General features: G+C 58.4%; 2 protein-coding genes across 5 annotated transcripts; one reads left to right on the plus strand and one right to left on the minus strand.

Annotated features, from left to right (window-relative positions):
• Positions 1–2999: 2999 nt before the first annotated feature.
• Positions 3000–16399, minus strand: Trmt61a (tRNA methyltransferase 61A). 4 transcript variants are annotated; one of them, XR_003584343.2, is made up of 5 exons: positions 10590–10672; positions 9735–10091; positions 7109–7375; positions 4451–5293; positions 3000–3464 (listed from the first exon to the last, which is right to left on the minus strand). XR_003584343.2 is itself a non-coding variant. In XM_027946591.2 (4 exons), exons 2-4 carry the CDS (start codon positions 10063–10065, stop codon positions 5007–5009), a joined length of 885 nt encoding a protein of 294 aa, XP_027802392.1. In that variant the 5' UTR covers positions 10066–10091; positions 16317–16399; the 3' UTR covers positions 3967–5006. The 4 variants fall into 4 exon arrangements, 3 of the variants coding, with proteins under 3 accessions (XP_027802392.1, XP_027802391.1, XP_071463599.1); XM_027946591.2 differs by lacking the exons at positions 3000–3464; positions 10590–10672 and adding an exon at positions 16317–16399 and having other exon boundaries at positions 3967–5293; XM_027946590.2 differs by lacking the exon at positions 3000–3464 and having other exon boundaries at positions 3967–5293.
• On the plus strand, positions 15638–19050 carry Ckb (creatine kinase B). Its single transcript, XM_027946589.2, has 8 exons — positions 15638–15740; positions 16016–16226; positions 16428–16582; positions 16662–16794; positions 17134–17305; positions 18073–18196; positions 18395–18584; positions 18671–19050. The coding sequence occupies exons 2-8, from the start codon at positions 16034–16036 to the stop codon at positions 18847–18849; spliced, it is 1146 nt and encodes a 381-aa protein (XP_027802390.1). The 5' UTR covers positions 15638–15740; positions 16016–16033; the 3' UTR covers positions 18850–19050.
• The last annotated feature ends 5956 nt before the right edge of the window (positions 19051–25006 follow it).

The raw sequence follows: 25006 nt of genomic DNA on the forward strand, positions 1-25006 counted from the left end.
CAGCATGTGGCCACCCAACCCTCAGAAGACAGGACCAGGCCAACCAGGGCACAGGAGGGGTGGCCCAGGTTCCAGCCTCTTGGCTGACCCCACCTGACATCCTCAGGGCACCCATAGGTGCTTTGCTCTCACCACCTGGCTCACATGGGAGGTTGCTGATCCTGGAAGTGGAGGGAGGCACAGGGTAGGCAGGAGGGGGAGGCTGCCAGCCTCTGGGATGGAGGGTGTGGGACCAGCCACTGGGGTGCAGGTGAGGCAAGACTCCCCGTTAAAAATAGCCTCCTCTCCCCACCACTTTCTTCAGCAAATATGCCAGCTCTTGCCTCCCCCTGGAAGGGACAGATGTCGGGAGAAAGCTGATTATTGTCAAAGGCTGGAGGCTGTGACCGGAGCTCTCGGTGAGCGTGACCCAATTCTGAGCTATTCTCAGCCTGGTGGGAGCTGAGTTATTCCCTCCCGCCTCAGAGGCAGCCTGACTTTGAAACGCCCTCGTCCTGGGCTGAAACCCACAGGCCCCTGGGCACAGACACTCTATGTAGGCTGTCCAGGCCAACGCTAGGGCTGGGCCAGCAGCAACACCACAGTCCCTGCTTGCTGATGACCCTCTGTACAGAGCCTGCTTCCCAGACTGGCCAGGCCAGCTGTACTGACAGAGGCTCTGGGGCCAACACACCCTGCTCCAAGTCATCTCTTTAAGCTCAGCTCTTGGGTCAGCAAAGGCAGAAGGGTCCTGTTCCTTCACCTTCCAGCCCTCCTGCCTAGCTGTGATCCTGCGGCTCCTCCTCCTAGCAACACAGGGTCTCTCCAACCTTTGGGCTTGGGTTCAACATGAGATGTGCATGACCAGCACAGGGGAGTGAGCAAAGGCTTGCGAAGACCTGTGTATCTGGGCTGGCCCCTGCCGTGCCTGAACATGCGATGCTGGCTGCCAGTCCCAGCAGGAGGAGAGCAGAGCACAACGCAAGAGTGAGCCCTGCTGAGGCTGCCCAAGAGCACAACTCAACACCATGCAGAGTTTTGGCGGTTGTGTGCAGGGTGTGTGTGGTGGCCACTAACCCATACATCTGCCTGGAAGGTTGTCGAGGTCAAATGTGGTGCCACCTGCCTGTGCCCAGCCCAGGCAGTATTGCTTCCAGCTCCAGTCCCCAGCACCCATAAGCAGATGACCTGGATTTTCCATAAGTCTCCATTGCAAATCTCTCCTGTAATCCTGATAACCACGCAAACGCCCTGAGGTGCAAAAGATATGCAAGGGTCTAAAGACCTCACATGGACCCGAATTCTGAAGCAGATGGGAAAAGGAGGGCTTCTCAGCAGCAGCAGTGTGGTCTCACTAGGGCAGAAGCAACCGTGGCAAGCTGTGAGCTGTGCTCCCACTGCTGATAAGACTCACTCAGGAGCCCACTGAGAAGGCACTGTCTCATCCACAGGATGCCACCCACCTTGAGCCCAAGTGGCTCTCCCAGGGAGCCCAAAGGCTGAGCCCCCCAGTGCTCACATTCTCCAGAGGCCTGCCTATCCCTGATAAGAGCAGCTATCCATGTGAGCTACACTGCCCACAAGATCAAGTACAGATTTCTGTCCCTTCTTTGTGGGGACTCCTTGGACCCTCCTGTTCCCAACCTCCACTGGCCCATTGGCCACATTTCACCTGAACCATGTGCCCACCTGTGCCTAGTTCTTGGGAGTCCCTGGAGGCAGATCCAGGCTACCCTGAGCATATTTAGGAGGCCTGATACAGGGCAGGTGCCCAAGGCACACCTGCTGGATGAAGGCCCCCCAGGTTTGTGAAGTCAGTCTCGAGAGCCACACACAAGCAGCTCTCCTGCATGCTGTCCTGGGGCACTGCAGGCCCAGACCTGGAGCCAGGCCCCTCCCAGAGGACACTCCACTCTACCTACCAAGAGGCAGGGCACCCCCAGGCTGGCCTGCAGCCCACAGCCCCCAGCCTGTGCTTGGAGCAGTTCTCCAGACCGGGCAGGATGTGGGTCAGCCCAACCCCTTGAGTCCCTAATGAGGCGGGGTGGGCAGAGACAGGTGAGACTCTGGGCCTGTCCCTTCACCTGTGTAGCAGGCCATGCTGGGGTGACAGTGGCATCGTCTCCCTGGCCTGGCAAGCTCTCCAGCACACAGGAAAGGATGAGGCCTCTGCAGAGTGCCAGGCAGAGGGGGAGGAGGGCAGGTTGATAGGCTGGCAGAGAGGGTGGCAGCATGACCTCCCTCAGTGACCTAGTGTCCCTCATGCCACCCATGCCCCATCAAGACCCAGCCCTGGTTCCTGGTTGAGGGGTGGAACATCTTAAGGCCCTAGTGCTTCCTGGAGCCAGGCCCCCACAGGTAGACTCCTCCTGTCCCCAGGGTGGGATCCTCATCTATGAGCCTCGGAACAGGTGAGCCAGGGTCTGACTTGGGGACATGCTCAGGGCCTTGAGGGACTTGGAGCTGGGAGTCAGGCTGGCAGGAAGCCAAGTGTGTCATTTCCTTGGCCACACAGTGGGTGATGGATGTTCATCAAGGAAAAACTGAGGCCTTGAGGCGAGCAAGCGTCAGGCTGAGCAGGGAGTTTCCAACACTGGCCCCATGACAAACCCTGTGTTATTGACTCAGGTGACATCAGGGACCTGCTGACCGGTCACTCACTAGTTGTGAGCCTGTCACTGCCCCCTGGGAGTCAGGCTCCAGGTCTACAGACCTGGGCATCACTTGGTCTCTGCTCTCCTGCTATGCAGACAGCCCTGCAGGGTGATCAGGGTGAGATGGGGACAGAAGATGGCTGTATGAGGTGCTCCAGCTGGGTGTGACCAAGTCTAGAAAAGCAATACCAAGGGCTGGGGATGTGGCTCAAGCAGTAGCATGCTCGCCTGGCATGCGTGTGGCCTGGGTTCAATCCTCAACACCACATACAAACAGATGTTGTGTCCGCCGAAAACTAAAAAAAAATATTAAAAATTCTTTCTTCCTCTCTTAAAAAAAGAAAGAAAGAAAGAAAAGCAAAGCAATACCAAGAATGGACATTTATGTGGGTCTTGAAGGACCCACAAGTTTGACACTGGACGAGGTGGAGCTCCAGATAAGAAATGGCAGGATTCATGGTTGGTCGGGGCAGGAGGGCTACAAGCAGCCCAGATCCAAACAGCAGCTGTCCTATGGGGCACCATGGGTGGCCTTGGCTTTCCTGCTGCTCGTCCCCTCAAAGGTACTGAGTCTTTTTACCTGAGGGCAGGCTTGGTGACTTAACCAGGGCAGCAGTTTGGGCTGCCAGCCTCAGTTACCTGGGCCCTGCAGTCCTTGAGATCTGTGTGCTTGTGACTGTGTAGTACTGTGCCCTGAGGGTCACCACAGGCTCTTCCTCAAGGCCAGCAAGCCAGTTCAGGCAGAATGGAGCAGGTATGGGACAGCATGAAATCTTCAGGGTGCCTTCAAGCAGTTCATGACCCTCTGGAACTCCTGGCCTGTTCCCTAGGCTGGACATGAGGTTAGAGGTCAGGCCAGGTCCCAGAGAGGGATAAAATCCCTAGAGTAGGACCAGTCATGCTAGGGACCCTGAACAATTCTGAGGGGACACAGGCTTCTTGGGCTATGTCAGCTCCACCCAGAGGCGACTTGCAGTGAGAGACTTCAGGGAATAGGGGGCCAGGACACCACTACCAGGAAGGTCACTGGGTTCTTTAGGGGAGGGAGGGCACACAGGCCATGGGCCATGGAGGACTAGCACTCTTGGACCCTCACACTCCCCCCGGGTCTAGAAATGAGGGGCCCCCTCTGCAGCTAGAGAGGGGTGGCCACACACTTGCCCATCTGACCACTGAATCCCAGGATGCCACTGTCCCGGAGTTTGGAGCCCCTACAGTGCCTACCCTGGGGCAGAGGCAGAAGCAGGGGGCGGGGGCCAGGAGGGCCAAGTGCAGGGCAGATTGCCCTGGAAACCAGCTAAGGGTGGACCAGTAGGCAGTGAGAGGCCAGTCAGCATAGCTGGAGAGCACATTTATTGTTTAGGCATACATGGGAGCGAGCCGTGCTGGCTTGGCACCTGAGGCTCTGACGGCTAGCTCTGCACCAGTGGCCTCAGCGCTGGACACAGGCCCAAGGCCATGCACCGGGGTGACCACCAGGGACTAAAGCCCTGGTGACTCACCCTTCATGTCCCCCACTCCTTGAGAAACATGCCCTAAGTCTTCCAGAGGTGGTGATAAAGGTGCCCTCTTTGGAGATTTTGGGAACTACTGTCCCCATGGAGGACCTCCTCTACAAGCCAAGGAAGGCCCAGGGTCGGTCACCAGAAGCAAATAACCATCATACTGGGCAATTCCTCTGCAGGTCAGGCTGCAGCATGACCCCAAAGATAACTCATAAAGGGCTCTGGCTGGGCCAGGGCTGCAGAATGATCCTCCTGGGGGTTGGTGGCAGGAGATCCTGCCCCTAGATGTGAGAATACCTGAGGCCTGGGTACCTGGAGGCCAGACAGCAGGGTCACCTCCCCAGCATCCTGGGTAAGCACAGTCCTCACAGCAACTGGAGAGGCAGAGATGGGCAGGGTAGGGCAGCATTCTCCAGGTCAGCTCCACCATGGCTTCCTGCCAAGCCCCAGGACCACCAGTGGCTCAGGGATGGGATGGTCCCCAGCCCTATGAGACACTGCAAGCTCTGACCCTCCTCCACCCCTTTCTCCCATAGGTCCACCTGAGAAAGGAGTTAGACCCTGTCACTCCTTAGCCTCAACACCCAGGAGAACCTATGGCAGTGAGGTTTCACACTGACTACAAAAAGCAGTCAGACCAGATTCTGGGCTCGGCAGGGATGCGGGCAGAAGTACTCCTTCCACAGATGATGATAACGGCCAGCCCTTCTTGCCTGCCCCTTTGGCCACCCAGGAGGCCCCAAGCCCCGCCCCACCATCTGTTTCTAAACACAAACCCCAGCAGGCATCCACTGCCATAAAAGGTGGCCCCTGGCCTTCCTCTTGCCCCAGGATGCTCCCAGCTCCTTGGCGCTCCCCCCAGGACCTGTTAGCCTGGGGTCTTGGTGGCGAAAGTCAGGTAGCCTGTGTGGCCGACAGCCTCCTTCATGGGTGTGCCGCTGCGGAAGGGGCTGGCGTCAGGGTTGGCAGGAGTGCCTGTGCTGGCCTGTGGGTCGTTGGCTCCTAGGTCAGGCAGGGGCAGGCTGACAGTGCGCACATTGTAGACCTGTGGCAGCACCTCCAGGGTGCTCAGCTCCGTGAAGCCGCGGGCTGCCAGCGCCTGGCATGTGCGCTGCACCTGCTCAATGCATGGTGAGAAGGAGCAGAAACGCCCACCTGCAGGGAGCAGGAGGTGGGTCAGAGATTGGCCTAAGGCAGTCCGCAGAGCCTCTGAGCTCTCAGGCCACAGAGAATAGGGACCTCCTGGATAAAGGGCTGTGCGTGGACCTTGCAGAAGTCTAGCCCCCATCTGCTGGCCTGCCTTATGGCAGGAGCTATCCTGGAGCCTGGGAGCATGTGGAAGAAGCTACAGTCCACTGGTCCAGCTTGGCCACCACTCCAACCCCTCCTGTGCCTAGAAGCCAGGCCAAATCCACTTCTGGATCTCACTGGCCTCCAGTGGGACTGCTTATTCTGCCTTCTAGGAGGCAGCCAAGGGCCAAGGCTGGGGTTGGGGTGGGGCCAGGCCAGCACAGCTGTCAGAGCTGGGCCAGGAATAGCTCCAACAATACGGCAGCACTGGGGCGGTACGTGGGCTGCTGCTGTCACAGGAAATTAGAGGCTGTCGCTGGCTCCTGGGAACAGGAGGTGCTTACCCTGAGGATAGATAGTCTGAGCTCTCCACCGCCTCCCACCAGGGCAGCCCATGGGTGTTGCCCAGCCCACCTGAAGTACGTGAGAGTCCATCCCAGGTCCCCATCCTGGCAGGGGGTCATGGGGAAGCTGAGGCAGGGAAGAGGTGTATCAAGCCCAGGCAGGTCTACAAACATACCATGGCTGGGTTCCCTCAGCCATACCCCTGCCACTGGGGGATCTGGGGATGGGCAATGTGCCTGCAGCTTGACACCAACCCACAGGCAATGTCACCTCTGAGGCAGAGTAGACTATATGCTTCCCTGCCTGGCACCACAAACAAGCCTGCCACTGAAATGGGGCTGGCAGTGCAGCTCAGTGGTGGAGGCTTCCTTAGCATATGAGGCCCTGGCTTCCATCCGAGCATTACAACAAAACAAAATAAACAAAACATACACCAGATCCATGAAAAAGTGAGCAGTTACAGTACCCAGAACCCACAGATCTAGGGCAGGGGCCAGGAGCTCAACAGGACATGGGAAGGGGTAACATACAGGCACCAGTGCCTCAGTGCTCCTCCTGAGGAAGGCCTCCCTGGGCCTGGGCCCCCCAGGGACCCCAAAGCAGAGGACCCCCACGTAGGCAGGGCCACACCATAGGGGGCAGGTGTGGGGATGCCAGGAGCCTGTGTACTCCCACAGGCTGCCCCTTCCTGAGGCCCAGGCCAGCTCAGCAGAGATCAGGGACACAGGGGTCCTAGGCCAAGCCTGAGCCAGCAGGAGGACCTTGGCCTGTGTCTTGGAGGCAGTGGCTGTCCAGCCCCCACCTTCTGCACTGCAGCCCTTAGCTGGGGGTGTGAGGGGAGTGGCCCTGGCTCCTGGCTAGCTCCTTTTCCAGAAAAGGCAAAATCCCTGGGACTCACCAGCCGCCTCCCTGGCTTGGGGCCCGACCTTCCTTCCCTAGCCTCCCTCAGGACTCCGCCTCCACACCGGCATCTTCCCTAAAAGGGGCCAGCTGCCTGGCTCTGTCTCATGGGGGAGGGTAGACTATAGGAAACAGCCGGACTGCCCAATGAGCCAGGCCCATCCTGTCATGCAGAGCCTGCCTGCACTCAGATGAGCTGCTAGAGTCCCCAGAGGTCTGTCATGTCCATTGCAAGAGTGGAGAGGGGCCTATCCTCCCCAACCTGATTCCTTAGCCAGGTCAAAAAGGAGCCCTTGCCTAGCCACTGCCACTACATGGCCTGGAGGTGTCTGCACCTTCCTGGGCTCCAGTTGACTCAGAGCTGAGGTGGCCCCAGCGCTCTACCCCAAACTCTTAGCCCCACAGGCTGCAGCCCTCCCAGAATCTCTTACACACCTTCAACCTTGAGGGCATCCCAGGCATGGCCCACAGCCTCCCAGGGTGATGGGATGTCCAAGAAGACAGCATCAGCCACGTGGCTCACACCAAAGCCACTGCGGCACACATCCTGGGTGCGCACTGTCACCCAGTGGCCCACTCGATGCTCCTGGAACTCCTCCCTGGCTTTGTCTGCCCGCTGCTGGTGAAACTCCACTGTGTGCAGGTGGCCTGTGGGGGCAATGCTGCGGATGATGGCATGGGACACAGAACCACTACCAGTGCCTGGCAAGACAAGACCAGACAGGTGTCAGGGGGTTGCTCAAAGCCCACAGCCACCCAGGAAACAGCTTCATGCTCACCTGGAGGGACCTACAGAGGGCCCAAGAGGTCAGCTGACCCCAGGGCCACTGAGGCTACAATAGATGGGCTATGTCTGTTTCAGGTACAGGTGAGGGCAATGACACCGCTACCCTGTCCCAGCAAGGTGTAGGCCCAGGGCCTGGGTTCAGCAGGGCTGACAGAAAAAGGGTTCAGATACCATGGTGGCACCCTCAACCCACTGGCCTGTCCCATCTTCAGCCTTGGCACCTTCCACAAGTCGAGGGTTCTGTTAATAGCTGCCCAGCTCTTTGGCCCACTCAGGTCCATCCGACCCCAACCCTGCCCAAATCCATCCCATGTGGCTCTGCCCGAGCCTGCCCTGACCTTGGGTACATGGTACAGCAGTCAACCTACCCCGCAGCTCCGTTTTCCCCCCAAATCACCCGTCTCCCCAATTCCTCTCCAGCCTCCTTCATAGCTGCCCTCTGCTCAACTCTGTCCTGCAGGGCCTGTGCTGGTCTTCGGCCCACCACAGCTTCAAGTGCCTACTTGATGGCAACACATTGATTCCTGGTGTAGCACCCACTGCACGTGCTACCTCCCCCTCAACACACAGCCATATCAGCACTGATGTGCAAAGCTGGACCCCATCCAACCCCAGATCTATTCCCTGTGAGGCTTCTCAGACCCAGGCAACAACACCCATTGCTAGGGCCAGATACCATGGTGGCACCATCAACCCACTTCTCCCATCCCACATGAAAGTCACCAGGGACTCCTGCCACCTCCTTCCAAATCTCTCCAGAAGCTAGTCCCAACTTGCTATCCACATGTCTCACCTATGCCCCACTGCCCTCAGCTCTCTGCAACAGCTACCTTCAGTCCTATGTTGACACAGCCAGCAGCGTTTTTCTATAGTCATCCAGTTACCTCCCCTCTGCACAGTCAGTTGGGCTCCCCTCCCACTCAGGTGAAAGCCAGACTCCTGAAAATCCTCCGAGAGGTACCCCATTACCTCCCTAAGCTCACTCCCTGCCTCCAACCATACTAGCCTCCTTGCCAACTATCGCCTCAGGGGCATCTCCCACCTCAGGGCCTTTGCACAGTTCTCACTTGGCTCTTGGTAGTATCTCCTCATCATTTTTTTTCCTGGGTACTGGGCACTGAACTCAGGGGCACTGGACCACTGTGCCACATCCCCAGCCCTGTTTTGTATTTAGAGACAGGGTCTCACTGAGTTGCTTAGTGTCTTGCTTTTGCTGAGGCTGGCTTGGAACTTGTGATCCTCCTGCCTCAGCCTCCGGAGTCTCTGGGATTACAGGCGTGTACCACCGTGCCTGGTCTCATCATTTTTGACTCACTTATCCCCTCCTCAGAGAAATCTTCCAGGACTACTCTAGCCTGAGGGTTCCTCTAAGTTACCCTCAAACATGAGACCTTGTCTTACAAGCTTCCCCGCAATCAACAGCTCTGAAGTGGTCTTACAGGCTCAATTTCCACCTTCTTATTTAAGGACAGGAAGCTGCAACCTCACAGAAGAGCAGAAGTATGTAGACTGACAAAATGGGATGAGCATCTGAGAGGCTGATGCCTGGCTCAGGAAGCACAGGGAGAGCTGACAGAGTTGGCTCTGAATCCTGCTCCCCACGCCCCAGGCACCCCAGAGAGGTGCCTCAAAACACCAGCAGCAGAGATTCTTCCAGACCCTGAGTAGCATACCACCAGGAATCCAGCTGCATCTGGGCCCAGGGTTGTTCTTGGCACATCTTGATCACGGCCCCAGGTGGTTCCAACATGTACATGCACACATACATAACAGCTCTCAATCACTCTGTCACCCCCAGGCCCTGGCTCAGGGACAGTGGTGCCAGCCTTCACTGGAGGTAGGTAAATTCCTGGCTATAAATGAACACAGGGCAGGATCCCCACTACAATGAGATCCTGGAGTAGCCCCCATCTCCCTCCAAGAAGGGGCAACACTGTCTCTCTGGCAGCAAAAGGATAGCGATGGGCAGTCAGCACCTTGGTCAGCGCCAAGTAACACCAGCCCTGCCCCACCAAGACAAGCAGGACCCTCAAGGACACCAACTCCTCCTGATCTTCCAGGTCCAGACCCCACCACTTCTCAATCCGATGACAACACAACCAAATAGGATTCCCTGCTTCTACCCTCACTCCCTGCAGTCTAAAGGGGCTGCTAAAATAAAATGATTAGCCATGCCTGTCCACACAAAAGGCAGGCTGCAGAATGTCCGGACCTTGGCTCTGACCTCTACCTCCCCATCAGTTTCTCAGAACTGAGGCAGCCTGAGGCACTCACCAGACTCGCAGACCACAGAGCCAGGCCGCAGCTCCAGCATCATAGTGAGCAGGGCGATGTCAGTGGAGTAGAGGATTTGTGTGCGATGTGGTAAGTTCAGCGTCCAGAGCTCAGGTGTGGGGTGAAGCACATACACCCAGCCACCTCGGCTGCAGATCACCTTGGAGCCAAAGGGACGGCCAATGAGGTCGACTGAATGCCGCAAGACACCGTGCCGGGTCTGGGTCTGTGCCCCACGCTGCACACGCACTGCCACCATTGAGCCATGACCCAGTGACAGGATGGCTGTGTCACCCTCTTTGATCAGCTCTTCATAGGCCACGAAGCTCATTGTGTTGATGTCTGCAAGTGCTAGACCTGGAGAGGGGAGTATGGGCATGAACAAAGGGCCAAGAGGCAGGATATGGACAAGCGGTCCGGACATAAGGCCTGTGAGACCCAAGTTCTGAGCAGTGAGATATGGGGGTGGTAAGTGGTCGGCTCAAGAGGGATGCACTGAGATCTGAGGCCCTTCTTGGTCTGGGGCACGAGAAGAGCCAAAAAGCGGGAGAAACTGAGGCTCAGCCATGGCCGGGACCCCAGGATTCCCAGAAGAAGGACCTGCCCTTCTCATCACCCTTCCCCGGGAGGAACCTGGCTCCATTCCCCCGCCGTGAGATGAGCTGGCGGCCTTTGCTAGGCATCCACCAGCCGGGGAGCGGAAAGCGACCGGTGGGGTAAAGCCTGGCCTGACTCCGAGCACCCCCTCCCCACACCCAGCAACCACAAGGCGGCTCGGGGCGCGAGGGGGAGGGCTCGCCAACCAGGCGCCGGAGCGGGACGCGAGGAAGGAGTCTCACGCCGCGCGGAGCTCACCCGCCGCACCAGGTACCGGGCTCCACACGTGCGCCTGCGGCGCCCAGCTGCCGACACCGCACTTCCGGCGCCAGCGCGCGCGCGGATGACGTCGCGCCGCGTCCCCGCGCGCGGGACGCTGGGAGCGCCGCGCTGCCCTTCGCGCCCTCCCAAAGGACGTTTGCTGTGGCGTCTCCCCGGCGGCGGTCGCCCGTGCATACTTGCGCGTTGCCTAAGAGATCCGAGCACAGGACTAAATAAGTCCCCCTCCCCGCCAGCCGCCACCGCCGCGAGGCCTTTAGACTCGCCGCGTACCCGCGGCCCCTACAGGGGGACCTCCTGGCTCTGGAGCGCCCTTGAGCAGCCCGTCATCCCCGGCGGCCCCACCCGGGCATGCCAGGAAACTGCCGCAGACATCTTGTCAAGGCCAACGACTCGGGAACACGTTGCCTGGGCCCCAAAGGCCTCCCAGCATGTGAATTTGCAGGGCAGAGAGGGTCCCCAAAGGCTTTGGCTAGGATCAGCCTGAAGTGCCTTATTAGGAGTCCGGTGGCCCCCGGCCAGACCCTGCAGACGCACATTCCTTTGAGGGGAAGGCTGCTCCAAGGAGGGAAAAGGGGTCCGAGTCCCCTCGTTAGACCCCAGACACCGTGAAGCTGGATGAACTGGGTTCCTTTGGGGACCTGAGCAGGGGGCTAGGGGAGGGAGGGCTGGAGGGCTGGGCAGAAAAGGGAAATGGGAGTGGTGTTCTGTCTCAGAAGTCAGAGCCGGTTCCTCTGGAACAGGGGCGCCTGGGAGGGCAGGCATGGAGTGTTTTACTCCAGCCCCCCCCTCCCAGGACCAGGCCTTATCCTGTTAGCCCCGGAGACTGGAGACCTCCCAGCCTACCCAGCTATGCTGGGAACCCAGACCAGCTGACTCTGGGCTACACTCCTCAGCCCACCGTCTACTCTATGCTGGCAAAAAGTGGATGGGTAGCCCCTGTAGAGTGGGCTGTTCCCTTCCCAAGAGTCCTGCCAGCCTGTGCAGCCTGTTGGGGACCGATGAACTCTCCTGAGGATGCACTAGGCCAAAGTCTGTGTGGCCTTTGCCATGACCCCTCAGAGTTGATGATAGAAGCACAGGTGCCTGACAGCACCTCATACCTCCACACCTCTGCCTTGGCTGGGCCTGGGTCTGAGGGCCCTGAGAGGTTAGATGGTAAGGGGTTTTCAGTAACTTCCCACTGTGGGCCCATGTCCCTCTGTGACAACCCAGCTCCATCAACTCTGCAACCTCTGTTCCAAAGGACTGTCTCCCTCCCTTGAGGGAGGGACTACCCACTAATTGTTCCCCTGGGGGATTTAGACTTTCCACTTCTCCTGGGGGTTCCTCTTCCCCAGCCTCTCAGCTTTGGCTTGGAGAGAGGCCTGGTATGAGGCTGAATTAGGACTCTGACTCAGCGGTGGTTTCCCTCAGTCCCAACTTCCCACTTTCCTTTCTGTCCAGTACTGACTGGCCAGCTTCTCCAGTGCCCCCTCCTCTAGATAACCTCCCCAAAGGTGCCCATCTGTTCCATCAGGCTGCCCAGCCCTCAGCCTGAGCCCTTAAGCAAAACCAACTTTCCATAGGCCTCAGCAGATTGATCGCCAGGATGGGCCCCTTTCTCAGGGCAGAGTTTGTACACTGGAACTCGCCTAACAAGAACAGATGCTTATCTGTGTCCAGCTAAGTGTCAGTGCATTGAATCCTCCCCACAATCCTAGGCAGGGGGCACTTTACAGGTGGGGAAATAGACTTAGAGGTTAGATAATTTGGTTAAGGTCACATAGCCAAAGTGGTCAAAGTGAAATTGGGATTAAAGCCAGTATACCTAGCTTCAGATAACCAATGGCACATTTGAAGAAATGGAGGAACAGGCAGAGAGGAGTCCCTTAGGAAACTAAGGACGCCTTTGGGGAAAGTTGCTCCACCTGTACCCCTGGAGGTTGGAACCCTTTCCCCTAATCAGGATAACATCCTTCTGCTGTGTGTCCTGTCCTGTGGCCCCAGGGGAGCCCCTCCCTATCTCCTGAACCTAACCAACTTCCCCTTTGGGTTCTGCAGAGTTCATGGGCAAGAGCAGTAGGAGGAAGCGTGCCTGCTGCCATTACACCCTGGGTGCAGACTTAAGGGTAGCCTCAGTTCTGGCCTGGAGCCTGACCCTTCCTGTCTCGCCTAGACCTGTCTGCGCCTGCGCTTGCCCAGGACTCCTTTGAGGCCCCTTCCAGGCCCTGTGGTTAATGTGTAACCAGGTGTGATTTCTGAGGAACTTGAACCATAAACTGGCAGAGTGATGTCACCCAAATTCTTGCCCAGACGCTGCCAAACCAGATTCTGTGGGCTCCAGGGATGGCAGAGGGTCTACATTGGAAGACTAGCCTGGATCAACAGAGTAGAGTTTTTCTGTCAAGGGGGAGGTCTAGGACCCTCCCCTTGCCCTCAGGCAGAGATCCCCACCAGGCAGGGGCTTCTTGGGAGGCCCATCCTGGCAATCAGCTGAGGCCTAGGGGAAGCAGGTTTTGCTTAAGGATTCCGTCTGAGGGCTGGGCAGCCTGGTGGAACAGATGGGCACCTCTGGGGAGGCTGCCAGGAGGACAGGGCATGGAAGCAGGCTGTCAAGGCTCTAAGCAGCTCCTGCCTGGTGGGGGCCTCAGCTGGACACTTGGGTCTGAGGGCCTCCAAAGGCCCTGCCCCCTTTCCTCCCTGGTGCTGCTTATGCCCCAACATAGCTTTTTGACACCCTGCCCAGGGAGTATGCCTGCATCCCAAGGGCAGGTGCCTAAGGATCATTGAGGAATGGCTGGAACTCTGACCCAGCACCTCTGTCACCAGACTGCCAGACTTCCTTTGTGTATCTGGAGAAAGGGGCCCCAAACACCTGTCTTTGAAGGCTGAGGCCTGCCCAGGCCCCGGGCAGGAGCACCATCCTGGAGTGATCTAAGGGTAGGTAACCCTGCAGCCCTACCCTCTGGACCTTGCCTCTGCCATCCTGACCTTGCCAGTAGAGAGAGGGGGAAAATAGTCCTTTCCCTGGGGCGGGGGGGGGGGGGGCTGGGGGAGGGGTGACTCTGAGAAGCTGCAAGGGCTAGGGACAAAGAGCAAGCCCACCCCCCCCACCTGCCCCCGAAATGCCCCCCACCCCCAGATGCCAAATCTGTCTTCTCTATGTTTCTACAGAAACTTGAGCACTTCAAGCCTTTGGGGCTAGAGACTGGGGAAGTTGCAGATATTCTAAATTTGGGGGAAGGGGCTGTAGGGAGTGCAAAATGCAGGGATTCCAGGATTAAGGGACACCTGCCGTCTGGCCAGCTGGATGAGCCACTTGTTTTTTTACATTGGTTTGTTTTATTGGTCTAAGACATGCTGACTTGGAGGTTGAAGTAGGCCAAGGTGAGTGAGGAAAGAGGCAGAGTCCCCTTGGCAGTAGCCGAAGGGACAGGACGCTGGGCAGCCCATACCCTTCCATGCTAACACAGCAGAGGGTAACATGCTTCTTATCCTTTGGGTCTTTGCCCTAGTGCCCTCTTCTTAGAGGCACCAGCACAGTGTTCCCTAAGCTAGGATTCCTGTCCCCTCAGGGCCCTGCCCACTAGAGGCAATGTCCTACCGTTATTTAATTCACTTGGACACTTGCTCATGCCATCTCCCTCCAGCAGCTGGGCTGGGGTCCTTTTCCCCCTTGATTTCCTTCATGTCCCTAGAGCCTGGTGCCTGGGAGGAACACCCTGTATAATGGCTGGAGGGATTCTTTAGAATATTAGCAGGGATGAAGGTTCTCTTCTCCATGCTTTGTTCACCCACACTTGAGAGGCTGTGGATGAAGTTAACCACTAGCTTCATTCTCTCTTTTAAATGGCTGCATAATGTTCCACAACAGGGAGATAGCTTTCTATTCATGGCCAGACCCCCAGTGATTGGCAAGTGACCGTTTCTTTCTGGATTTGCCTATTGTTGTTTTTTCCAGTACACATCTCTTTGTCTATTTGCAGAGAGAATGGACACTGTTCTTTCTATAGGCTGGATTCCTAGAAGTGGGATTGCTGGGTCAAGGAGTTTGAACATTTTTAATTTTAATAGATATGCCAAATTACTTTCCAAAAAAGGATGTAGCAACTCAGCTGCAGGCAGGGTGTGAATGCCTGTCTCCACACATTCCAACTCTGCTCTACTGGCAGGGGTCAGTCTTCTAAATTCTTGCCAATCTGAGTGTGTGGGGTGGGGGAAGATATATCATCTCAGTTTTAATTTGCATGAGTCTGATTAGTGAGATAATTTTTAAAATGTCACATGTACTTATTGATGACGTTTTTTCCCATCTTTGCCTAGTGTCTCAGGGCTACCTTTGAGGCTGAGGTTTGTAGGAATCTACCCCTCGATGAAGAGGGTCCTGGGGTTCGGTTCTGGAAACTCACCAGCATTCTCTCAAGACATAGTGTCCTTTATCTATCAGAAGGAGTTTGGCCCAAGGGTCTGCAGCTCGATTCTCTGGGAGCCCTGAGACATGTCCAAGGTCAGGGCATCGCTTGTGCAGCTCAGCTGGGCCACAGCCAGACTGCACCTCCCTCTGCACCAAGAACACCCAGGAGATGCCTCGGGCACCTTGAGGAAGGTCGGAGTCTCCTGGCCAGCTCTGGGTTGGGGTAGGGGATCTGCTGCAGGACCCTGGATTCTTTCGCCGGACCACTGGCCGCAGCCACCCACTGGGGGATTGGCAGGACAATGGAAGACAGGAACCGGGGTGAGCGTGAGCCCGAGCGTCCTCAAGTGCCTGGTGGCTTTCCAGACTCAGTTTCCCACCCGCAGGCACTGTGTAGGAGATTTTGGGTGTGTTTCAGAAAGTCCAAGGGCCTGTGGTTCCAGTTTCTGTGTCCTGGGCGGGCGCTTGGCTGGGTGGCCTGGCTGCGCGGGGTCCCCGCGACTTCGTGCTGTGGTGGGAGGCTTGGGGACTTCGGGGGCTACCCGGCGACGGACAAAGCGGAGGCACCACCCCGAAGCACGGGCCAATGGAATGAATGGGCTATAAATAGCGGCCAATGGGCGGCCCGCAACGCGCCCCTTAAGAGCCCCGGGAGCGCCGAGCGGCCGCTGTTCGCCTGCGCCGCACTCGGAGCTGCTGACTGACTGAGCGCTCCCGCCCCTCCAGGCCGCCCGGTGAGCGGGCCCGAGGGCTGGGGGTGGCCGCACCGGGTGTGGGGCGGGGACGCTACAAGGAGGGGTGCGGGACCGCGGCGTCACGCGCGGGGCGCGCCTCCTGGAGCGCGCACTGGACCAACCGGGGTCCTGGGCTACGCGGGGGTCCCCTCCCCCGCGCGCCGCAGACCCCTCTGACCTTGGCTGCGTCCCCGGAGCACCGTGGAGCCCTGAGCGGTCTGCTTGACCCTGGAGGTCGGGTGCACCGGGCCCCGCTGACCCGCGCTTCCCCGCAGCCCGCCGCCGCCGCCGTCATGCCCTTCTCCAATGGCCACAATGCGTTGAAGCTGCGCTTCCCTGCCGAGGATGAGTTCCCCGACCTGAGCGTCCACAACAACCACATGGCCAAAGTGCTGACCCCCGAGCTGTACGCAGAGCTGCGCGCCAAGAGCACGCCAAGCGGCTTCACGCTGGACGACGTCATTCAGACTGGCGTGGACAACCCGGGTACGCGCATCTCTTATCGTGGTCAGACTTGCAGAGTCCCCCCCCCCCCAAAGACCCCCTTGTGGTCAGGGCTCTCCGCCCTTTCCCTACCTTCTCCCGGGCCGGGGTCCCGGCGCCCCCTGCCCGCGTACAGCCACAGGGTCCTCAGGAGCCCTCTCCAGCCTGGCGGTGACGTCACTGTCCCCCGCACCCCTCCCCCAGGCCACCCGTACATCATGACCGTGGGCTGCGTGGCGGGCGACGAGGAGTCGTACGAGGTGTTCAAGGCACTTTTCGACCCCATAATCGAGGACCGGCACGGCGGCTACCAGCCCAGCGATGAACACAAGACCGACCTAAACCCGGACAACCTGCAGGTGTGGGGCGGCCGGGGGCCGGGCGGCCGGGGGAGGGTCTCCCGCCGCTCACTCCCTTCCCATTCTGCCGCGTGCCCAGGGCGGCGATGACCTGGACCCCAACTACGTGCTGAGCTCGCGGGTGCGCACGGGCCGCAGCATCCGCGGCTTCTGCCTTCCCCCGCACTGCAGCCGCGGGGAGCGCCGGGCCATCGAGAAGCTCGCGGTGGAAGGTAGCGGTCGGGGCGGGCCGGAGCGCGGGTCCCCGTCCGGGTCTCCGCTGGGCTTGTTTACCAGCCAGCCGAGCTGCTGCGCTCTTATTTGCGCGCGCCTGGGTCCAGTTTCCCCAAGAGACCCAGGGACCAAGGCCCAGACCAGCGCCCCAGCGGCCTGAGGCCCAGGGAGGGCGGGTCCTGGCCCTCGGTCCCCGCCAGGGACCGCTGCCTGCTATGCTCTGGCGCCCCCTCAGGGGCGGGCGCCGGAGACGGGGGAGGGGCATGCAGCACGGGGCTGGGGGCCCGGAGAGGTGGGGCTGTCAAGCCCCCGGATGTCCTGAGCGCGCCCCTCCGCAGCCCTGTCGAGCCTAGACGGCGACCTGGCGGGCAGGTACTACGCGCTCAAGAGCATGACCGAGGCGGAGCAGCAGCAACTCATCGACGACCACTTCCTCTTCGACAAGCCGGTGTCGCCCCTGCTGCTGGCCTCGGGCATGGCCCGCGACTGGCCGGACGCCCGCGGCATCTGGTACGAGACCCCTTCCTCCTCCCGCGGATTCCTTGCCTCCCCCCGCCCCCCTCCCCCCTGCGGATTCCCTCCCCTCCCCCTCCCTCCCCTCCCCCCTCCCCCCTCCCCTCCCCCCCCCCGCAGAGGTGGGGCTCTCTGGGCAAAGCAGGAAGAGGGAGGGGCGGAGCTCCTGGTCCTTGTGGTGCCGCCCCAGACCTGAGCGCAGGTGACCTTGGCCGCGCAGGTGTGTGAAGGGCCCAGGCTGCTAGAGGCCTCAGTCTCCGGAGATTTTCAGGGTGGGGACGGGTCTCGTTGGCGTCTCTCCTCCACCGTCTTGGGAGCCAGAGCTTCTTGTTTTCTTCTTTCTCACCCTCTCCCCCGCCGGGATTCTGCCAGGTGCTTGTGACGCAGAAGCCTCCACACGAGTCTTGGCAGGGCTCCTACCCCGCTGTCTGCGCGATGTCTGCGCAGGCCGGGCGCTGCGTGGAGCTGGCTTACCCCTGGTGGGCTGGCCTGGCTGCCCCTGCCCCTTGCTTCTTAGGTGGGGAACTGTCCTCATAAGAAGGGATCAGCACTTGACTGACAGGTTGGGGCACACTCTGTGAGATGTCCTGTGGCCCTGCCATCCTCTAGTGTTGTTGGGGCTGGGGTCTGGGCAGCCCACATTCCCCGGCATAGCTGGAAAGAGCACCTAAAGACTTTGAAGTTCTTTTTGTCTGAGGAAGCCAGGAAGGTTTTTCTGGTTGTCTCGAGACCACCAGCCTTGGCCTGACTGTGCCTTCTCCCAGGCACAATGACAATAAGACTTTCCTGGTGTGGATCAATGAGGAGGACCACCTGAGGGTCATCTCCATGCAGAAGGGGGGCAACATGAAGGAGGTGTTCACTCGCTTCTGCACTGGCCTCACCCAGGTCAGGCCTGGCTGCCTCCACCCTGGGCCTGCATGCTGGGTGGGGGCCTGGGGCTTGGTGCCAGGGAGGAGGCAGGCTGGGATGTGACTCCCCCACGGAAAACCCAGGTCTCCTAGGGTTCCAGCCCCACCTGCGCTGGTCCCTTGGGGCTCTCTGTCTGGCCTCCCCTCCCATGTCCCCTTCCTTCTCCACCTCCAGATTGAAACTCTCTTCAAGTCCAAGAACTACGAGTTCATGTGGAACCCTCACCTGGGCTACATCCTTACCTGCCCTTCCAACCTGGGCACAGGGCTGAGGGCAGGTGTGCACATCAAGCTGCCCCACCTGGGCAAGCACGAGAAGTTCTCTGAGGTGCTCAAGCGGCTTCGGCTTCAGAAGCGGGGCACAGGTGAGGGGCAGGTGTCACAGGCATCCATCCCTCCTAGGCAGACATCTTTTTCTGCCTTGCTGACCTGGCTGTCTCCCCATCCCCAGGTGGTGTGGACACGGCTGCTGTGGGCGGGGTTTTTGACGTCTCCAATGCAGACCGCCTGGGCTTCTCCGAGGTAGAGCTGGTGCAGATGGTGGTGGATGGAGTGAAGCTGCTCATTGAGATGGAGCAGCGGCTGGAGCAGGGCCAGGCCATTGACGACCTCATGCCTGCCCAGAAGTGAAGCCTGGCCCACGCCACCACCAGCCTGCTGCTTCCTAACTTATTGCCCCTGGCAGTGCCCGCCATGCACCCCTGATGTTCACCACCTGGCGGCTGAGCCCTTAGCCCCTCTGTAGAGACTTTTCTGTCGCCCTGGGTAGAGTTTATTTTTTTGATGGCTGAGCTGTTGCTGATGCTGAAATAAACTAGGGTTTTGACCTGCCCTGCCTCGAGTCCTGCCTCTTGTTTCCCTGGGAAGCCAGTGGTTGGGGTCTGAGGCCCAGTTGCCTTTTCTGCTTCATCTTCTGAAGGCAGGACTGGAGCTTGCTCCTCCTTGGATCCCTCTTTGCCCTCCCCTTGGCTTCTGCGGGAGGGTGGGGGTGGAGTGGGGGAGAAGAAGGGAGGAGCTGCCAGGCAGGAGCCTCAGACTGAGCATCTAAGGGCATGTGTGCCTGGGGGTGGAGCCTGGCACTTTCCTCAGCCCCATTCTGGGAGGGGGGTAGGGGTATGATGACTGGCAGGAGTCCAGAAACTTGATACATTTCCAGTCCCTCCCTGTTCCATCTCTTCTCCTAGCAGTCTTGGGATCCAGGCATCTCCTTGCCTCTACCCCCAACACCTACTCCATTTCCTAAATAAACTTCCATCCTGCTTCCTTCCCTCTCAGCCTTCCCCCTCAGGCTGGACTGCCCCCTTCCTGCAGGCAGGTCCAGTTCTCTGGCCCCTTCCCAGCACCGTGTCCCTTGGATTCTGTGCCCTTCACTTGCACCTCCACTGCAGGGCCCTCCTGGTAAGCACTCAGTCCCTTGGCCTCCATGGCAGGTCCCATAATGCAATAGGACACTGGAGCAAGAAGGCCCTGGGCTATCAAGGGCAAGATCTCCCTGAACCATGTTTTCACAATCTCTGGTTCTGGTGACTTGTGGTTGGACACCCTGAGGGCTTGGTCAGGGTCTGGGGCTTAGAGGCTGCCAATGGCAGCCAGGGTTGGGACCCCTGTCCCCTATCCCCTCCAGTGCCTCCTTTCTGACTAGTCTGTGATGCCACCTGCTGGCCAGGGCCTCCTCACACCCCGGGAGCAGGGGGCACCCCTACCCCTACCCCATGTTCTTGAGCCTTGTGGGCTCACAAGCCCCATGTCCATCTTTCCTGGCCCACTGGACTGTGGTTTAAGCCTGCCTCTCATCCTGGGGCACAGGGGCATGTAGACCCAGAACTTGGGCTGACCAGCAGGTTTGTGGTTGGCGGGCAGTAGTGGGGTATATACACTGCAGGGGACTTCCTGGCACCCATCTCCACTACCAGTGTCCAGTGAGAGGTCCCTTCAGGTGGTGTTGGGCTGAGGAGGAAAGGGGCATGGGCCCAGATAATGGACTTTGTGTCTGGGGGGCCCTCAGGGCTAGACTTAGAGGGGCATCCCTTTTACTGAGAGAACACCTGGGGGGGGGGCGCTGGGCACCTGGGGGATCTCTGCATCCATCCTTTAGACCCTAGGCTGGCACCCCCACCCTCCCTGGGAGTCCAGGCCTGTTCCCAGCTTGCCCTTTTGCTAGGAAGTCCCTGGACCAGACCTGGATGGACACTGCCTCTCTTCTTCCGGCCAGGGGACTGCTGGGCTAGGCCACATTGTGGACTTCTGTCTGGTGACTCAGGGAAAAAGGGTTGCGACAAGAGTTAGCCCCAAGAGCCAACCCAGGTGAGCCTAGTCCCTCTGGAGGGGAGCTGTGGGCAGGGAGGGTGGAAAGCTGGCACAGTAGGAATATGGCTCTCCTGTCTTGCTGTCCCTGCCACACAAGGCTACCTGTGAACCACAATGGGTGGCACTGTCAGAAGGACAGAAGGGGTGGGGGTGTGGGCTGGGGTGGGGGGATGGCGCCTCTGCAGTGAGATGAAGGCTTCCTGGCTGCCTGTCACAGGAGGCCGCGCCCACACTGCCCTCCCACCTGCGACCACCCTTCCCCACACCCTGGACTTTGGGACCCAGTGGAGAGTGAAAGGCCCTCCTGCTGCCTCAGCACTGGGGTGGTGCAGACCCCACCCTGACCAAGGTGGGCACAGCACCAAGGGGCCTGGCCAGGCAGGCCTGGCACTTCATGGCGGATGCTGTCAGGCGGGGAGTCCTGGGAACACAAGGTGCAGGAGCTGGATCCTCCAGCCCCCATCCCCCCAGCGGCCTTGGCCATTCCCAGGCAGTGAGAGCAGGAGGCCCAGCCTGCATTCCCTGACTGGTTGGGCAGGTGCAGAGCCCCTGCTTGCTGGGAAGCCAGGGCGGGGCCTGGGGAGACTGCCACTCCCGGGCACAAGGGAGGTGTTTTCTCTGGAAGTTCTCCTTTGCCTCCCTTTTGTTTCTTTTTTTTTACTTTGCTGCGTTAATGTTTGGGACAAGCCCCAACACACCTCTGTCAGGGAGCTTTCGTCCCATCGCTCCAGGGGACTCCCTCACACCCCCTTCCTTCCTCTATTCCAGAGGGCTGAGTGGGTATGGTCAAGTCTCCTTCAGCACCGGCACCTGCAACGCCAGGAATTTGGCATTGGTTTGGAGTGATCCCACACAGGTTCTGTGGTGGAGGTGTCCTGCATGAGCGCCACAGGCCAGAAGTCTTACCCACACCTGGGGACCCTCTGGATGTTTGTAGACATTGACATTTGAGTACCGTGGCCAAAGAAATAATAGGAAATGCGATTACTAAGAACAGGGAAGAATGGGTCAGCATTCTGTGTCAACAACAAGGGTGGCAACTCTGCTGTCCAGGGGGCCCAGGCAGACATCGCACCCGTGTAGAGAAGTCAGGGAGGTGTTGGCAGACGGGGACAGAGGCCAGTGAAAGCAGGTTATAAAACAGCTCGTGCCCTGAGATCCCACACAGAGTATGTGGAAAAACCCCGCGACAGTTGTCGGCTGTGGGTGGTGGGGTAACAGGTGATTTCCTTCTTTATACTTCAGTTTCCAAATTTTCTACAGTGAACATGTATTCCTTATATAAGCCAAGATAAAATTTTCTTTGGCAGAGCTGGGGACTGAACCCAGGGCCTTGTGCATGCTAACCAAGTGCTCTGCCACTGAGCTCCACCCCCAGCCCTCAAAATAGATTCTAAAATGGTATTTAAAAAAAAAAATAGTTGCCATGTGTCACAGCCCATGAGAGCTTACTGAGGCAGCAGCCACAGGACTTCACTATGCCCCCAGCCGGGGAGACTGAAGCTCAGAGAGGAGAAAAGACTGGCTCTGGGTCCTCAGTGAGACATCTGGCTCCAAGTCCTGGGCTCATTTTGCTGCTCTATGACTTTTGAACATTCCAGACTTCTCATGGGTGGGACCGCTTCTCCTAACAGCAGCTTGGAAGGCTGCAATTGCCTGGTCTGCTCCTCATTCTGCTCTTCTATTTCTGGGCCAGCCTGGTACTTACCATGTCTCCTAGAGTGCCCTGAGGGGGTGGGTGTGTACTCACACGCACTCCAACTGCATTTCCATCCACAGGTAAAAAGGAAACAATCTTCTGATGGATAGCAAGTCCTCCTCAGGCTGTGGGGTTTCTAACTCCCGGGAGGGCATTTCAGCTTAGAGAACAGGGCTTTTTACCTGTGGCCCAGACACCAAAGTACTGGTTTGCAAGTGTGGCTCTATGGTCACAGTGACTGGCCTGTGCACCTCCTCCCCACGTCTTGGCCCTGCATACCGGGCTCTGCCTTGCTGAAGGGAGGACAAGAGGAGGAGGAGGAGGTCTTGCCTGGGTCCAGACGTGCTGACCACCACCCAAAACTTAACCCGAAGACCCAGCCAGACAGGGTCAAATTATGACTATCAGCAACTCACTCTTCTGGCACTGTTGGCTGATGTTCTGTGGCCACTCTGCCCTCTGCATTAGTCACAAAGCCCTAGTGCTTAGCCACCCTCGTTCCCCACACCTGGCCAGGTGGTGAAACCTCCCAACGGCCTGAGAATTAGGATGAGGGGGTATTATGAGCAGCAGGGTGCCCTGCCTGGTGGAACTCACAAGATGCCTGCACCACTCCTGGGGGGGTGAGGGACTGGGGCTGTGATCCTGCTCTGCCACTGGGAAGAGTGGGGCCTAGTTCTGGATCCTGTAGGGCAGGGAGGGGAATCTGTCAGGAATTTAGATGGAGCAGAGACCCTGGCTCCAGAAGCACAGGCTGCTCAGCATGGCTCTGGAGTCCCAGCCCAGCCCATCCCCTTGCAGGATGGCTTGGATGGCTGATGGCTCCAAGGTCAGGCTTGGTTTCCTTGGCCTTGTGTCTAACCTGGGCAGGACTCCATGTCAGCTCTCTCCTTCCCACAATCTGCCCAAAAGCCCTCCGGGAAATACTGCCCTGTTTGCCCCAAGCTCGCTGTCCTTGAGCTGTGTGCACTGTCAATTCTTCCTGCTTTTGAGACACTCTTACACTGCTGACCTCAGTTGGGCAGGAATTAGGTCCTCCTTCACTGCCCTGGCCTACCAAACTAAACTGCACCCATCATTGGTACAGGTGGTTGGTGTCAGCACTGCCAAAGTTTGTCTGCAAAATATGACTTACAGCAAATCCAAACCAACCCTTGCACACCTGCAGCCCTGGCTACTTAGTAGGCTGAGGCAGGAGACTGCAAATTCCAGGCAAGAATGGGCAACACAGGGAGACTGTCCCAAAACAAAAAAATAAAAAGGGTCAGGGATGTAGCTCAAGGGTAAAGGACTTGCCTAGCATGTGTAAGGTACTGGGTTCCATCCCCAGCACCACAAAAACTAACAAAAGTGAAGTCTAAAGTCTAGTTTTGTTCATACTTTTTTTTTTTTTTGTACTGGGAACTGAACTTGGGGGTATTCGACCACTGAGCCACAGCCCCAGTCCTATTTTTGTATTTTATTTAGAGACAGGGTCTCACTGAGTTCCTTAGTGCCTCACTTTTTGCTGAGGCTGGCTTTGAACTCGAGATCCTCCTGCCTCAGCCTCCTGAGTTACTGGGATTACAGGTGTGAGCCTGGCAGCTCCTTAGTACTTTTGACTCATCAACTGCCCCAAACATTGAATCACACTTCAGATGCTTGACTCTCTCAGGAAGAAAGAACGTGGGGTCTCATCCAGACCTGAAGCGCTGGCTTGACAGGGACCAGCTAAGCAACTGCCCCAAAGTCACAGCAACAAGGGTCCATCTTGGAACAGCAGGAGGGGCCAGAGGTTAGCCTCTCTCCTGGAGACCAGGAAGGAGGAACAAGGCGCTAACTGCTTTCCTTTGTTCCCCTGGACTGGTGGAGGATTATATACAGGACTTTGTTTTTTCACCAAAGTTGGAGTTTGGTTCACCTGTAAGACACACCCTCCATAAACACTGGGACAAGGGATGGGCAGTGTGGCTGTCCTGAACCACAGGAACTCCCAGCACTCTGACAGGCGTGCACCTCCTCCCCATGTCTTAGTCCTCCAAAGTGCACAGAATGAGCGAGGATCCAGGCACACAGGGCAGTGGGCAGCAGGCTGGGGCTGAGGCCTGGGCCACGGGAACTCTGTATAAAGAGCCTGGCCCAAGGAGGGAGGGGAGCAGGGTGAGGGAGCCCGGAGTGCACAGCCCAGGACGCGGTGCTGTGTCTGCAGGCATGACTGCACATGCTCCTTCCCAGCTCAGTTCTATGCAGAACTTGGCTGCTGGGAGAATGAGCTCGCACCACCCACATGGGCAGCAGCTCCCTTGAGGAGGGGGGGATGAGGCACGCCCCTGCAGCCCCTGCTCCAGGAGGTGCCGTGGTACAGGTGAGACCCAGGACCCACCTATTCCATGCTGCGGGGTCTGTCCTGTACTGGCAGGGCCACAGCCCTGCTCCCTAGATGTTGGGTCGCTTCCTGGTGAGGTAATGGGGACTGAAGCCCCTAGCAGGAGTGCACTGTCTCGAACACGCTCTGTTGGGATGGCGACAAGATGGAGCTGCCTGGGAACTCAAGGTGTCACTGCCCACACAGCCCAAGTGGGACATGAGACAGGCCCTTGGCACTGCCTTCCACCTGCTGTTCCTGCCCTATCCACTGTGCACCTGTCTCCTCTCCCCTGACCCCACCTAGCAGGCCTCCCCCACAGCCCCCTGCTGCCCATGGCGCTCTGTGTTTCTCTGCCTTGGGTGACCGGGTGTCTCAATGACAGGGTTTTATACCTTGTTTATTTTTGTACTCCTAGCCAGCACAGGGTCCTCCAG

The sequence above is a fragment of the Marmota flaviventris genome, chromosome 2 (assembly GCF_047511675.1).
Source record: "Marmota flaviventris isolate mMarFla1 chromosome 2, mMarFla1.hap1, whole genome shotgun sequence".
In the NCBI taxonomy this organism is placed as follows: Eukaryota; Metazoa; Chordata; class Mammalia; order Rodentia; family Sciuridae; genus Marmota; species Marmota flaviventris.

What these genes read in the sequence shown, in the direction of transcription:
- Trmt61a (XM_027946591.2), bottom strand. Translation starts at nt 10,065, where the DNA reads ATGAGCTTCGTGGCCTATGAAGAGCTGATCAAAGAGGGTGACACAGCC. An exon ending in CTCTGTGGTCTGCGAGTCTG is followed by an intron (nt 7,376 to 9,734) that starts GTGAGTGCCTCA and finishes TTGTCTTGCCAG; the next exon opens with GCACTGGTAGTGGTTCTGTG. An exon ending in GGATGCCCTCAAGGTTGAAG is followed by an intron (nt 5,294 to 7,108) that starts GTGTGTAAGAGA and finishes TGCTCCCTGCAG; the next exon opens with GTGGGCGTTTCTGCTCCTTC.
- Ckb (XM_027946589.2), top strand. Translation starts at nt 16,034, where the DNA reads ATGCCCTTCTCCAATGGCCACAATGCGTTGAAGCTGCGCTTCCCTGCC. An exon ending in CGAGAAGCTCGCGGTGGAAG is followed by an intron (nt 16,795 to 17,133) that starts GTAGCGGTCGGG and finishes GCCCCTCCGCAG; the next exon opens with CCCTGTCGAGCCTAGACGGC. An exon ending in TCTGCACTGGCCTCACCCAG is followed by an intron (nt 18,197 to 18,394) that starts GTCAGGCCTGGC and finishes CTCCACCTCCAG; the next exon opens with ATTGAAACTCTCTTCAAGTC.